This window comes from Camelus ferus, chromosome 12 (genome assembly GCF_009834535.1).
Source record: "Camelus ferus isolate YT-003-E chromosome 12, BCGSAC_Cfer_1.0, whole genome shotgun sequence".
Classification (NCBI taxonomy): domain Eukaryota; kingdom Metazoa; phylum Chordata; class Mammalia; order Artiodactyla; family Camelidae; genus Camelus; species Camelus ferus.
The window spans coordinates 7,843,034-7,857,204 of NC_045707.1; the positions used below are offsets into that span (position 1 = coordinate 7,843,034).

Below are 14,171 nucleotides of genomic sequence, written 5' to 3' on the forward strand. Positions count from 1 at the left end.
GATTTAAAATAAATAAATAAACCCCAGCTTTCACCAGCTCAGGGGAGGCCTTCCCATCCCTCCCAGCCGGAGTGACAGAACTCTTCTGTGAGCCTCCACGGCCCTTCGGCAGGCTTCTATCTTAGACAGTCCCTCATCTGGGGCCTCACACATGGCAGCCACCCAGCAAACTGCTGCTGGGTAGAGACACTGCCAGCACTTCCTTTTCACCTCTGTATCCCAGGCGCACATAGTAGATACTCAATAAATTTTGAACAACAACTTCTGTTTCCCCCTTACTACTATACTTAGTAACATTCTCTTTTGAAAATGTCAGTCTGCCTCAGTTAAGGGGATCCAAGGTTTATTCATAAGCCAGAGATTTAAAGGACACAATCCAAAGAGAAGGTAGAATTCAGGGGCACAAAATCTGGAGACTGCTTTTTTAGCCATTCCTCCCAAGCTGGAGAGCCTCTGATCTAAGATACTTGTGATAAAGCCAAAGAGAGTTCTGGGTTTTACTTTTAATAAGTAATATTTACTTCTGTTTCTTGACATATCCATTCATAGTCAAAGAGAAGCAGGCAAAAATGTCTTCTCCAGAAAGTCAGACTTACCCCATCTCCCACCTTCCACTCCCCCATCCCAACGACACCTGATCTTCCAGCTCCTCTCCCCCTATTAGCTGCCACAGTCTCCCAGAGTGCAGAAATAATCGGAGAATTCCAGTCATCAAGACTATCTGATCACATGCAAGTCTGGTGCTAGGCATGAGAGTACCATGGCTGGAAAAGATTCTGGAACTTTCAAAACAGATTTGTCCCTGAATAGAAAGTTGAAACTCTTTTGGCAAATGCTTCTCAGAATATTCAGACACACACACCTGATTGTCCCTGTGGCCCCAGCAAGACAGAGTGTTCAAAGCTGAGGCAAACCCACAGAGAGGCAAACAGGATGTTGTCCCTTGCACAGGCCACAGTCTATTTAGTTTGAGATGCTGTTGCCTGTTACGAGTGCAGGTAAAGAAATGGGATTTCCTTTTTGTTTCTTAAGTGACAGGAATACTGCAAAGAATGAAATGGATGTGCTCAAAGGATGTGGAGCATCTCAGACAAAAGCTCCTTGTGTGAGAACACTGATGGTGGGCAGACGTTGGGTGGGGGGGCTGTTCTGGAGACCGTGGCTCAGATGTGGGAATTAAGGCTGGTGAGCATCCCCAGCACTGAGTCCCAGCATCAGTGGCCTCATGACCAGGGCCAGAGCTGGCTTCAGAGCTGCAAACACTGACTCCAGGGAGTCATGGAAGCTTCAAAACTGTCACCGAGAAAGAGAATGTGACTGCAGATCTCCTAGGTGCTGGCCACTGTCCTCAGTGACTTCCATCACTCTTATCTAAGCGTCACAACTCCTCAGTGGAAACATGACCAATCCCATCGTACCAACGAGGAGGTCAAAGCCCTTGAAGGCTAAATAAGCCATCTGTCCGCTAGGAAGGCCCAGCAGGAAGTGGTGGGGCAGGGGGCCGAACACGAGTCAGCCGGACACCGTGAGACATCACCGTCTCACGACTCAGCACTGGGCGAGCGGGGGGGGGACCGGCCCCACATTCACAGGGTTGCTAGCCGCTGAGGAGACGCAAGCACCCGCCCCCAAGGTCGAGCCTGAGTACAGAGACACCCAGATAACTGCTGGGGGTACCGCCCGGGGACGCCTGGCAGCCCCTGACAACAACGCAGCCGTGGTGGCTGAGTCTGGACTCACAGCTGAGGCTCGGGCTCTACAAATAACAGCAGTGGGGGCTCCTTCTAGCCAGCCGCACGCTGGGAAGCGCCAGCCCCACGCCAGGAGCCGCCTGCAGTCTGCAGAGAGCGCAGGCCTTTGTGGACCACGTGTCTGGAACCGGGCAGCGACAGGGACAGAGACACTATGAGCCAGTGACTGCATAACCAAGCACCCAAAATGTGGTGATTTGTGCGACAACTAAACATTTATTCCTGCACTAGTGGGTCTGCAGGTCAAGTGCAGTGTGGCCGGTGTAAGATGGGCTTGGCTGGACGTTTCTGAGTCAGGCTGCAGGTCGGGGTTCACTGCGTTCATTCTGGGGACCAAGCTGAAGGCACAGCCGCTGCCCCGGGCGAACTCTCCTAACAGCAGATGGCTGGGCCCCAGGCCAGGCCACGCCATGCGAGCAGGTCTAAGGCTGCTGCTCAGGGCACACCCGCCACACTCCGTGTCAAGCATGGGCACAACCCTGGCCCAGCGTCGTGTGGTAAGGGAAGCATCCACTGAGAAGGTGAACAACCGTGAGGGAGGGGAGGGAAGACAGAGTGACGGCAGGTGGGCCGAGCTCTGAGGTCCTTTCCAGCTCCTCGAGTCTATGGGATTCTGCAAGCTCGGTGGCCGTGTTGTGACCTCTAGGAAGATACCATGATCACAACCCAGCCACCCCCCCAGTCTACAAGTTTCTAGTCCGTAGGCCAGACCTGCCTGGTCCACCTGATCTAACTCCACCCAGTCCAGTCAGCGCTGCTACTGAACCACGTTTCCAGAAACGATCCAACCTCCCACCTTCTGGACTGTCCAGACAGACCGATGGTTTGGTAACAACCACCACCAAGTTGTACAACAGTGGGTTTTTCTTTTCTGCTTTGCTGCAGGCATGACTGATGACAATGAAAACAATGACGATGATTTACTTTAGTGGTTTTTTAAAAAATATATTATCCCCATAGAACACAACAAGACTAAAGTTGTGTTTCGATGGCTCAGAATGACAAAATGCTGAGCCTAAACGCAACCTTCAGAAACTGAAATGAGCATAGAGGACCAGGCAACCTGACAGTTTCCAGTAGCAAAGGGGAAACCCAGGGGCGACTAGTAAATCGACCAGACATGTCTAGCCTTGGGGGCAAATACCCAGAACCTAGCACACTTTTGCACACGTGTAAAATCTTAAGAGTGTTCCACGAATGAATGAGCCCAGTACTTCAGTGACAAATTGTGAAGATTGCAGATGAAAGCAGACAAGCCACTCCTCCCTCACAGGAGGCTGTTCTCAAGGCCTGGAGTCGCATTTGTTGTTCAAAGGACAGGTGGGGACAAACCACGGGGCCCAAAGTCAAGCACAAAGTCAAGTGCAGCAGGAAAAGCCGCCCCTGAGTGGCCACACCCTCCTCTGTGCCTGTCTGTTTCTCTCTTCTCAATTTCAAAAGCAGGTACCTTTTCATACATAAGCTTAATAAAAAGTCCACTTATGGTCCTAATAATGCACTTGGGGGTAACTGGATAAAGTTTACGTGGAAAAATATAAACCTGGCCTGAGAGTAGCCAAGAAAATATAAAAAGGAAGAAAAATAAGGAAAATAAGGAACGATCTGTTGTACGAAACTAAAAACAAAACAAAACAAAACAAAAAAACCATATTGCTCTGATACAGAATACCATGTATAGATCAGTGTAACAAAATGGGAATTTCCAGATGTAGAACCTAGTATGATGAGAATTTCACAAATGACAGAAACAAGATATGGAAGATCCCTGTCTTACCCCACATACAAAAATCAATTCCATATGGATTAAGCATTCACTTTTTAAAAATAAAGCAGTAAAGATTCTTGCAAGAAAATCTGGGAGATTATCTGCAAAATATAGGAGGGAGGTCTGGGTAGGGGTGGGGTGGGGTAGAAGAATGAAACCGTATTGACCAAGACTACAAACCCAGAATTTATTTTAAAAAGAAAAAGAAAAGAGGAAGAAGTGATAGATATATTTGTTAGTATAAAAATGTAAAACATTTTAATGGCAAGAGATGTAGTAAAACAAAGAGACAAATGATAGATTTTGAAAATATATTTGTAGTGCAGAAGGCAAAGGCTTAATAGAGTATTAATTAATTCAGGAGATACTGGGGATGCCTATATGCCAGGCACTGTTCAAGCCACCAGGGATACAAGAGTGACTAAAACAGCAAAGTCCCTGCCCTCAGGTGCCAGGCCCTACTGGAACGGTTCACATCTGGTCTTGAGCTGAACCGTGTCCCCCAGAGATATGCTGACGTCTTAACCCAGGTTCCTGGGGACGTGACCTTTAATGGAAGCAAGTCCTTTGCGGATGCAGTCGGGTTACGATGAGGTCATACTGGATTGGGGTGGGCCCTAAATCCAACAACTGGAGTCCTTATAAGAGGAGGGAAGTCTGGACATAGACACACACAGAGGAGTACACTGTAGGAAGAAACAGAGACACAGAAGGAAGAGGCCAGAAATCAGAATGATGGCAGCTGCCAAGCTGAGGGAAGACGGGGACTGCCAGCATCGGCCAGAAGCTGGGTCAAGCAAGGAAGCTCTCCCTGCAACCCTCAGAGGGAGCACGACTCTGCCAACACCTCGATTTCGGGCTTCCAGCCTCCAGAACTGTGGGAGACAGATTTGTGTTGTTTTAAGCCACCCAGTTTGTGGAATTTGACACAAACCTCTAGGAAACAAATACATGTATATCCGCTCATTTAATGCTTCTAACAATCCTACCATGTAGCTACTAAAATGATCTCCATTTAGGGATAAGGAAACTGAGGCTCAGAGGGGTTTGCCCAACGGCACACAGTTGCTAAGTAACAGAGCGGGATTCGAACCCTGGCAGCCTGGCTCCAGAGTCAGCATTTTGAACCACAATTCTACAATGCTTCCAAACTGACTAGATTTGTTCCAAAAATATTGAGCACTTCTTTTGCGCTGGGTCCTGTTTTAGATGCTGGGGACAGGGCAAAGAATGAAAGGGGCAGATAGCTGACCTTGTAGCACGTACATCTTGGGGAGGAGGGCAGGGCTGCAGGAAGCAGTGCCCCTGGGAGAGAAGCAGGCTGGAGCTGATGCAAAAGGGAAAGGGTCAGCGAAGAGCTGGGGCAGCCGGGAGTAGAGGCTGGGGCTGGAGGGAGAGAGATACAGAGCCTCGGGGGGAGAGAGTCCCAGGGCAACAATCTAGAGGATGGGGGTGGAGTGGGAGCCCTGGGCTTCTCATGAGGACAGGGATAAATAACAATGTCTACAGTAAACAAATATCTCTTATAAGTCACAGCAGGCAAAGGATGTGAATAGGCAAATCACAGAAGAACAACTCTTAATGGCAAAAAAAAAAAAAAAAAAAAAACCAAAAAAAAACCCAGCCCATGCATTCACTAGTAGTCAGGGAAATAAATGCAAATTAAAGTTAAACTGAGCTATCACTTTAAAACTATCAGACCAGCAAAAATTAAAAAGAGCTATAATGCTACATAACAGGGGTTAGAGAAAAAGACACTCTCATACACAGCTGTTACAAATACGAAATGCTACAGTGGATTTAAAAAAAAGCACACAGACAACATGTGTTAAAATAAAAGTATATATTATCTTCAACCAAGCCATCCTACTCCTGGGAATCCACCCCGTGAAGATGGAGGCATTAATATGTAGAGATACGTAAAGAACAATTGTTTAAAGAGGAAGAAAAAGAGAAAAAGAAGTGAATGCCCATCAAAAAGGGAAGGGTTGCTGTTCAGCTTGCAGACCTTTGCTTCCACTGCGAACAAACAGAAAAGTCAGGGAAAACACAGCAAAACAGCAAAACATCTGTCTGAAGTAGAGAGAGCTGCCAATACAACCAGGCCTCAAAGCGACACAAACCTGAGAGAAGGACGGGAAGTGGGTCACGCACCCATTCCGGGAGCAGGGTGAGGGCTCATCATCGGGGCTGAGGCCCAGGCAGGCAGTTGCTACCAGCGGACAGGGAAACAGGTAGAGCCCGTGATAAGCTCGTGGGGCCACAGGGACCAAAGTCAGAGACTTGAATAGTCAGGTTCCTGGTGAGAAGGGAAAACAGAGAACTGAGCCTGGCACTGAGCCAGTTTTCTCCTCAAGATATTTGCTGAATTTGGAAGCCACATGGGGCTGAAGACTAAGAATCAAGGCAGAAAGTTTAAGAAAAGCTAAAGGTTTTTTTTTTTTTTTTGGTCACCTTGTTGTGGTCCTGAGGAAACTAAGGTTAGATAGAGTTCAGGATTTCTCAGGGGTTATGGCTCAGAGAATAACCAGGCTCTGAGTTAAAAACTTTAAAGACTACCCTCTAGAAACAGGAGTTTAAAAAAAAAGCCAGAGAGGGGGAGTATAGCTCAGTGGTAGAGCACGTCCTCAGCATGCATGAGGTCCTGGGTTCAATCCCCAGTAATTCCACTAAAATTTAAAAAAAAAGGCAAACGGGGCCTTGAAAAACTGCACTCCAGCCCCAAGTCAACTCAGTCCCTAACTGGCTTAAGGTCATCAGTCCCTGATCTACCTGCTTAGCAAAGGAAAGGAGATTGGAAAAAAGTGGAACAGAGGATTAATGAACTGGAAGACAGGACTGAAGCACTGAGAGAGAAATGATGGGAAATGCATCACAGAATGAAGGAGATAAGTGGGTACTGTGACCAGGCCTAACACACATGACTGGAGTCCAAGAGGAATCGAGAAAACGGGGTATAAGTAAAAGGAGAAGGAATAATGTCTGAGAATTTTTCACAAAAATTTCTGTTCAAACACAACTTACAGATCCAAGAAGAACCGTGAAGCCCAGCAGGATGCATATAAAGTAAGGCACACTTAGCCACACCCAGTAAGACCGCTGAGCGCCAAGGACAAAGAGGAAACCCTTAGAAGCTGCTAAAGACAAAAAAAAAAAAGACATTCCATACAAACATGCGACAGTAAGACGGCTGGTTTGTTTAACAACAGAACAGACAGAAGCCAGAGACAACAGAATGATAGCTTTCAAATGCTAGAAGACACTGCCAACCTAAAACACTATTCCCAGCTAAAATATCTTTCAAAAGTAAGAGCAAAATTCTTCTTTCAGTTTCAACATGTAAAGAGCTTTTAAGTCATCACTTCCATCTTCCAACAAGAAAAAAACCAAACTGAAAATCAACGACTTCTCTTAGAACCACCAGAGAAATGTGAAGTCTGGAGCAGAGGATGGACACAGGATCACAGCCAAGATCAGCTCCCCTGAAGCGGAAGCCACTGTGGCCACAAACTGGTGGGAACAGGCAAGTGGTGATTTTGACAAAGTGTTGGAGCCTGAGTGAGGATTATCTTGAGAAGGAGAAACCCCGAGGGGCCCCGTCCCGGGCTGGGTACACTTTCCTGGATTTTAACCCCAGGAACTCCACTCCAAGAAAAATCCCCTGTGCATCAGGGAAAATTACAAAGAAAGTGGGAGTAAATAAGAAGGAGAAAAGAAATAACAGAGGTAGAAGCAGAAAGCAATGAAATAAAATACGGACCAATCATGTGAAAAATCAGTGAAACCACAGCTTATGTGATAAAAAGAGCAATAAAAGCAATACGTCTCTAGGCAGACTATTCAAGAAACAAAGAGAAAAGATTAAAAGTTGACCAATATCAGGAGTGAAAATGAAACCTTATTAAGGATTATAAAGACACTTACAGGATAACAAGGCAGGAGTCCATTTGATACAAGCAAATAACTGAACAAATCAGCAGGTGGAAGAGAAGAGACAACTCTTCCAGGTAGAAGGGTTCCGAGTAACTTGTGTGGATGCTCTGCCCTTACAGAGGTGGCACATGAGCATTCCCCACTCCTTACATGTGGGCTGCATGTAGTGACTTTTTTCCAAAGAGCAGAGCGTGCAAAAGAGAGGAAAAAAAGATTAAGTTCATAGTGGAGAAGCCTAAAAACACACCTCGGCCAGGGAATCAGGGTCAACATCAGGGTGTAAGTCAGGCTGACGGCACGTTCCTGATGTGATGTATAGAAGGGCACTTCACTGTGGTCTTCCTCCCTCAAATGTTGCCCCAGTCTAATCATGGGGAACACATCAGAGCAGTCCCAACAGAGGGACATTCTACAAATATCTCACCAGTACCCCTCAGAGCTGTCAGGTCGCCAAAAACAGGGAAAGTCTGAGAAACTCACAGCCAGGAGGAGCCTAGGGAGACATGATGACTAAATGTGATGTGGGATCCCTGATGGGGTCCTTGACAGAAGGAGGGCGTGAGGTTAAATCTAAGGAACCCTGATAAACTATGGAAAGTCAGAGAGCTGGTCACCAGGACATTTACATCAAAGGAGGACAAAAGGCAGGTCTGTGGGCAGAATGAAAATGAGCCCAGGTGCAGGCACACAAAAAGGTAAGGTGGCCAGGACAACAGCACGGGTAAATGTGGAGGCACACGACGGCTTACTTACCACACAAAATAGTGTCTTGTGGGCTTTAGTGCAGATGCGAAATTTAACTGCATGATGACAACAGCGTGAAAGAGAGGAAGGGGTGAATGAAAGTGAAGTATTTTTATTCTAGCAGTAGATAGAAGGAGTTATATTTAACTACATATAAGATGACAATGATGCGTGTCACAATCTCCAGGGCAGCCTCTAAAGACTGACAGGAGAACGTATTCCCCAAAAAGCTGACACAGGGGAAAATGGAGTGATAGAAATAGTTAATCAAAAAGAAGGCAAGAAAGGACAGGAAAAGATGCATGAGACAGCTGGGTCAAATAGAAAAAAATAGCAAGATGTTAGATATAAAATCAGCTATACCAGTAACTGAATATGAAATGGACTGAGTATTCCAAGTAGAAGACTGAGACTGTCACATTCTAGCTTTTAAAAATCAGCTATATGCTGTCCATATGAAAGTTACTTCAAATATAAGCACCCAGAAAGTTCAATGTAAAAGGACAGAAGAGGATATACTATGCTAACATGAGCCAAAAGAAAGCAGAAGCAACTATTATCAGACAAAAAAAGACTTGAAGGCAAGTAGCATTACTCTGTGTCAAGAGAGTCATGTCATAATGATAAAGGAGACAACCACGGGAAGTTTCAGCAATTCTAAGTCTACATGTACCCAATAATTTAGCTTCAAAGTGACTAAAACAATAATCAATAGAATTAAAAGGGATCTCACTAGACAAGTCCACAATCAGATGGGAGACCTCAACACACTTCTCTCACTAGCTAATGGGATGAGCGGGCAAAAATCTGATAAGGATACAGAAGTTCTGAAAAACACAATTAATAAGATCAAACTAATTGACACACTTAGAAAATTAAAGGTCCATGATGAGGGCACATTCTTTTCAACTGCTTCTGGAACATTTACCAAAATTGTCTCTATATCAGGCCATAATCCAAGCCTCGGTATATTTCAAAGGATCAATGAAAGTCACTTAGGCTTTAAGATCTACTCTCTAATCACAATGGAATCAACTTTAAAATCAACAATACAAGGTAAACTAGAAAATCCCAGTTGTGTGGAAACTGAACAACAAATCATTAGACAGAAGAAGAAATCACAAGGGAAATTATAAAACATTTTGAACTAAATGACAATGAAAATGGGATCTACTGAAACCTGCATGACATGGCCACGCCTGCCCCCTGGGGACAGTGGAGCCATCAGCTCATGCCTTAGAGAGGCAAAAGCTGAGGAGCAGCGGCCCAACATTCTGTCTCAGGAGATGAGAAAAAGAAAATCAAATCAAATCCCCACCCGGGAGGTGGAAGAAAATAATGGCGGTAACAGCAGAAATACAGAAATACGAAACAAATACACAAAGAAAAATAACAAACAAAGTTGTTACTTTGAAAAGACAAAACTGACAGGCCTCAACTTCTGCTTTTGGGGAGGACGGAGCAGTTCATAGACGGCAAATACTCCCAAAGACAACAATTAAAGATAATAAAAAGGCATCAGAAAACTGCGGAAGCCACGAGGTTTGAAGGGACTAGAATTCCAAGATCGGAAAGACCGACCCTTCAGAGGCGAATTGAGGCTAAGCAGTTGCATTCTTCCTGGGAACAGCTGATGATTCTGGGAGTGGACTTTGGACCGAGAAACAGGTTTGGGCCAGGCAAACGGCCAGCCACTCCAGCGGAGTGTTCACTGGTGGTGTGGCACTAAAGTGGCAAAACTGGAGATGTGAGGGGACACGCTCAAAGTGCGGCTGGCTTCCCCTTCTGACCTCTGGAACTGTTCAGGGCTGGAGTCTAAAGACCTAAACGGAAAACTTAAAAGCAAGATGCAGGCCCCCAGACTGTGGTACGCAGGGGGCAAAGGCCCGCCTGGGAGGAAGGCCCTGAGAACACAAAGGCTAAAACCAAGCCCTAGAGGTGTGGTCAGTTGACACCGAGGGCCTGCAACTGCTCCCTGCCCGACATGGGGCAGGAACTGGCCAGCTTGGGCACAGCCAGATGCCAAGACAGTCCCGCTTGGGCCTCTGCCATGGAGTTGTTGCTGGAAGACGGAGAAATAAATATAGACTTGTGATGGTTGTGTGGAGCTCCAATCAACAAAGTTGATGTGCGGGACCTCAGACACATAGCTGGTCACCCCCTTAAAGCATCTGCAAGAGGAGGAAGCTGTTAGGAGCGGCTGTGAGATGCTCGAGGGTATCTGTGGGCTTGCTTTACATCGAGGTCCCTGTCCCCAGGCGGGTAAGACTGTATGTGATAAGGAATTGATGGTGTGGGTGGGGAGGGTGCCAACTCCCCAGATATGTGAGCAAGACCAGTGCCCAAAGGGCACAAGGTGCTCCACCGGGAGGAAGGAGGAAGGCTCACCTCCGACTAAGCAGGGTGAGATGTCCTTGCCTTCAAGCAGGTGCAGCAGCAAGGAGCCGAGGCTCTAAGAATCTGGGACACCGGGTTGGGCTGTCGCAGACTCCTGCTTCCCTAATCCACATCTCGGGGGCCCTGTGTGAGTTTGCTGATGAGCTCTGCCGCCTATGTCTGTCTCCAGGGGCCCCCGCAGGGACCCCAGAACTGGGACTAAGAGTAACAGTGAGCTAAACAATGTTCTGTGTATTTACTGAGGCTGAAGAATAACAGCTGCCCACCAGGAGCAGCCGATGGTGGGGAACTGGGATTGTGAAGCAGCCCTCAACCTCCTGATGGATGGAACAGCTCAATTAGCCTAATTACTCAGTTAGACTAATCTTGACTTATGTGTCCTTGGGCCTTTAGTCATTTTGCGTTTCCCTCTGGGTCACTGGTCTTAAGCAATGAAATTTCTGCTTTATTCATGTTCCCCATGTGGCTTAGTCCTACACCGAGCCTGTAACAGGCACCCTCAAAACGTTTACCAAGAGAGAGGATGGCAGGCTGTCGTGTTTGCCTGCCTCGTATCTACTCTCTCCTTCTCCCACAGGAACAGAACCTTGCTTTTCTGGAGGTAGCAATGTACCCAGCCAAAAAACGTTGTATACGTACACATTCGTATTTATATTTATATTGTTTCCCATCCTTCCCTATCAGTATGGCCATATAACACAATCCTGGTTAACAAAATGTAAGCGGAAGCTCCTGGGAGGAGCTTCCAAAAAAGCCCTTTAAAAAAGAAAGACTTATCTGGCTCAAGCCTTTTGCCCTTCCCTTTCCCCTTTCTTTATGCCTGAAACATGTGACGGCTGCGAGGGGTGCGGGGCTCTGCCACAGACGGGTGTGGGGGCCGGCTGCATGTCTAGGGATCCCAGTGGGCTTCTGAAACATCTGCTTCCCTCCCTCCGCTGGTGGCGTCAAGGCTCCACGGGGGATCCTAGTTACTCTCAAAGTTCATCCAATCATTCAGCAAACAGAGCCCTACTATGTGCCAAGCACTTGGGATGCATCACAGTCCAGAAGAGAAAAATGTCTACCTTGCGAGCACATGTTTAGTGGAGGAAGATGAGCGAACAAACAATAAAGAAATGAGCACACAGACTGTAAGTACAATGTGGTGGCAGTCAGTGATAACACCGTGAAAAAGAAAGCAGAGAAAAGGAGATGGGCGTCGGGGCAGGTGCGTATGCCGAGGGAGTGCCAGGCTCGCCTCGGCGGAGGAGGCGCGGTTGGACCGAGACTTGCAGGAGGTGAGGGGCCACCCACATGGGCATCGGAGGGACTGCTCCAGGTTGGGGGCACAGCCTATGCCAAGCAGGTCTGTGTCTGAGGAAGAGCAGGAGGCTGGTGCGGCTGGAGCATGCGGAGCAAGGGGAGGGTGGTCAGAGGTGGAGGCAGAGAGGTGATGGGTGGCTGGGTCATGCGGGGCCTTCCAGGCCTTCCTAGGACTCTGGTTTTTATTTGAGCGAGACGAGGAGCCACTGGAGGGTCCTGTCACCAATTTATTGGCGGGTCACCCGGGCTGCTGGGTTATGACTCAGCTGCAGAGGGCATGGCAGGAGCAGGGAGAGCGCTGAGGAGGCAGCCGCGATAGCCAGGAGAGGGGCTGGGGGACGATCGTCACATCAGGGACAATCGCAAGGGGGCCGACAGGCTTGAGTGATGAACTGGATGCGGGTGTGAGAGAGAGAGGACAGTCAAGGAGGACGCCGGGCGTCAGCCCTGAACAGCTGGAAGACAGGGTGCCCTGAGACTGGAGCGGCGCTGTCCAGGTGGCCTTGGTGAGGAGACCAGCATCTCTCAGACCCCACGTGGGGAGGTCCAGCAGGCAGGGGGTGCCTGAGACTGAAGTTTCAGGAGAGCGGTCTGCGATGTGAATGCAGGAGACACTGGCTTATCGATGGCAGAGGAAGCTAAGATGGGAGGAGCTTCAGCTCAGCTGATGGACCTAAGGGTGTCCTCAGGTGAGAAGCTGTCCTCAGAGTCCTGGGTGCCAGTCCCAGCTCAGCTGCCACCTAAAGCCCTTCTCTGAGGCAGCCGCTTCCCCCTCTGCTTGATGCCTCGTTTCCTGTGAACCCGAACTGACTCTGTGAATCAAGACGGCTGAGCACTGGGGTCACTGGAGGCTGTCATGCATCAGGGGTCAGAGCTGGTGCCAGGAGACCCGGGGCTTAGAATCTAAGACCAGGTGCCCTGGGAGGTTCAATGATACCCACCCGTTTAGCACCATAAAGTTGCTTTCTCATCAGAGTTAGCAATGACTAATGATCACACAGCCACCTGGTCCCCAGACCAGAAATCTAGGAACCACCCTTGGACCTCTCCTCTCCCCTACACGTTATCCCCTCTCCATAAGTCTTTCTGGAATCCGGCCTCCTCACCACGCCCCATGTGCTCACACAGCATCAGACCCTCCGTGTTTGTTCTGTTTGGGGAGGGGAGGTCTGGACTGTTTGGATGGCTGTCTAATCCCATCTCTGCCTCTCGCCTGCTCCCCTCTCCACCCACCCTCCAAGATGCCACTGTCAGGAGGCTGGGAAATGAGATCCAGGAAGCGCCTACTGCAGCGCCTGGCCTGGGGGCAGGCACCAGATAAACAGCTGTTACCGATACAATCATTCTCTTCTTGGAAATATATTCCACCGCCTTCTAAATTTGTCCACACGGACGCTGCTATGTTTCCCTTAAAAAAATAGCTGAAAATGATTAGCTGGAGGGATCATAATAGGAACTTTATGCAATGATTTAAATTAATTCCTCAGAAATCTATGTAGAACCTTTCAGAGTCCTTTCTGGCAGAACCTCACCGGTTCCCATAAGCACATGCAAATCAGTACTCCGAGCTTCCCACTTTCACTGCCAGGTTTGTTCCCACTTTCTCGAGGAACAAACCACAGCTCTGTCATCACAGCATCATGGGAAGTCCGGGCTGGCAGGGATGGGGGCCTGAGCAGCTTTCACTCGCCTCCCCAGGCTGCCCCGCCGTGCACACGGAGCCAGGCCCCCACGGACAGCCAAAGAAAGCATCAGTGCTGTCGTGTTTTGAAAGTTTAACTATCATAAGCCAGCCATATCCACATCAAAAGCATTCTCTGAAGAAAGGTGCCAAAGACATTTTTGGCCAGAAGAATCCTTTTAAACTGTTGAAAGATGCCCAGGAATGAATCTGCCTTGCCCTGGAATAAACCCTCACTGAAGAAACTTGCTGCCTATCGCCTAGAGCACGTTAGGACAGTAACGCAACTGACTTCTTCAGGAAAAGAGGAAACCCAGAAACACAGGGAGGCCCATTCTCTTACCTTCTTGAAGTCTTGCACATTAACTTTGCCATTGGGCTCCTTGCTAAAGTCAAGAAATCGTTTTCTGAATGCTGGGTCCTGCTGCTGTACACAGGCTTTGAGTTTTTCGATAACTTCATCCTTGGTCATGTTCTTGGTCACGGCGCTTTTACTCTCAGCGTGCTTGGTTCTAAAATCACAAGCAGGCACTCAGATCCAGCAGAGCGCTTCCTACAGACCTCCCCCATTCATGAGCCAGCCCAGGACAACAAGGGG

The 14,171-nt window shown here is 48.1% G+C and overlaps 1 protein-coding gene across 1 annotated transcript in view; it reads right to left on the bottom strand.

The window, feature by feature from the left end:
• EFCAB6 (EF-hand calcium binding domain 6) overlaps window positions 1–14,171 on the bottom strand; it is a 207,689-nt gene that overhangs the window by 84,194 nt on the left and 109,324 nt on the right. The window contains 1 exon segment of the mRNA XM_032492388.1: window positions 13,917–14,085. Within this exon segment, the coding sequence (XP_032348279.1) occupies window positions 13,917–14,085 (169 nt within the window).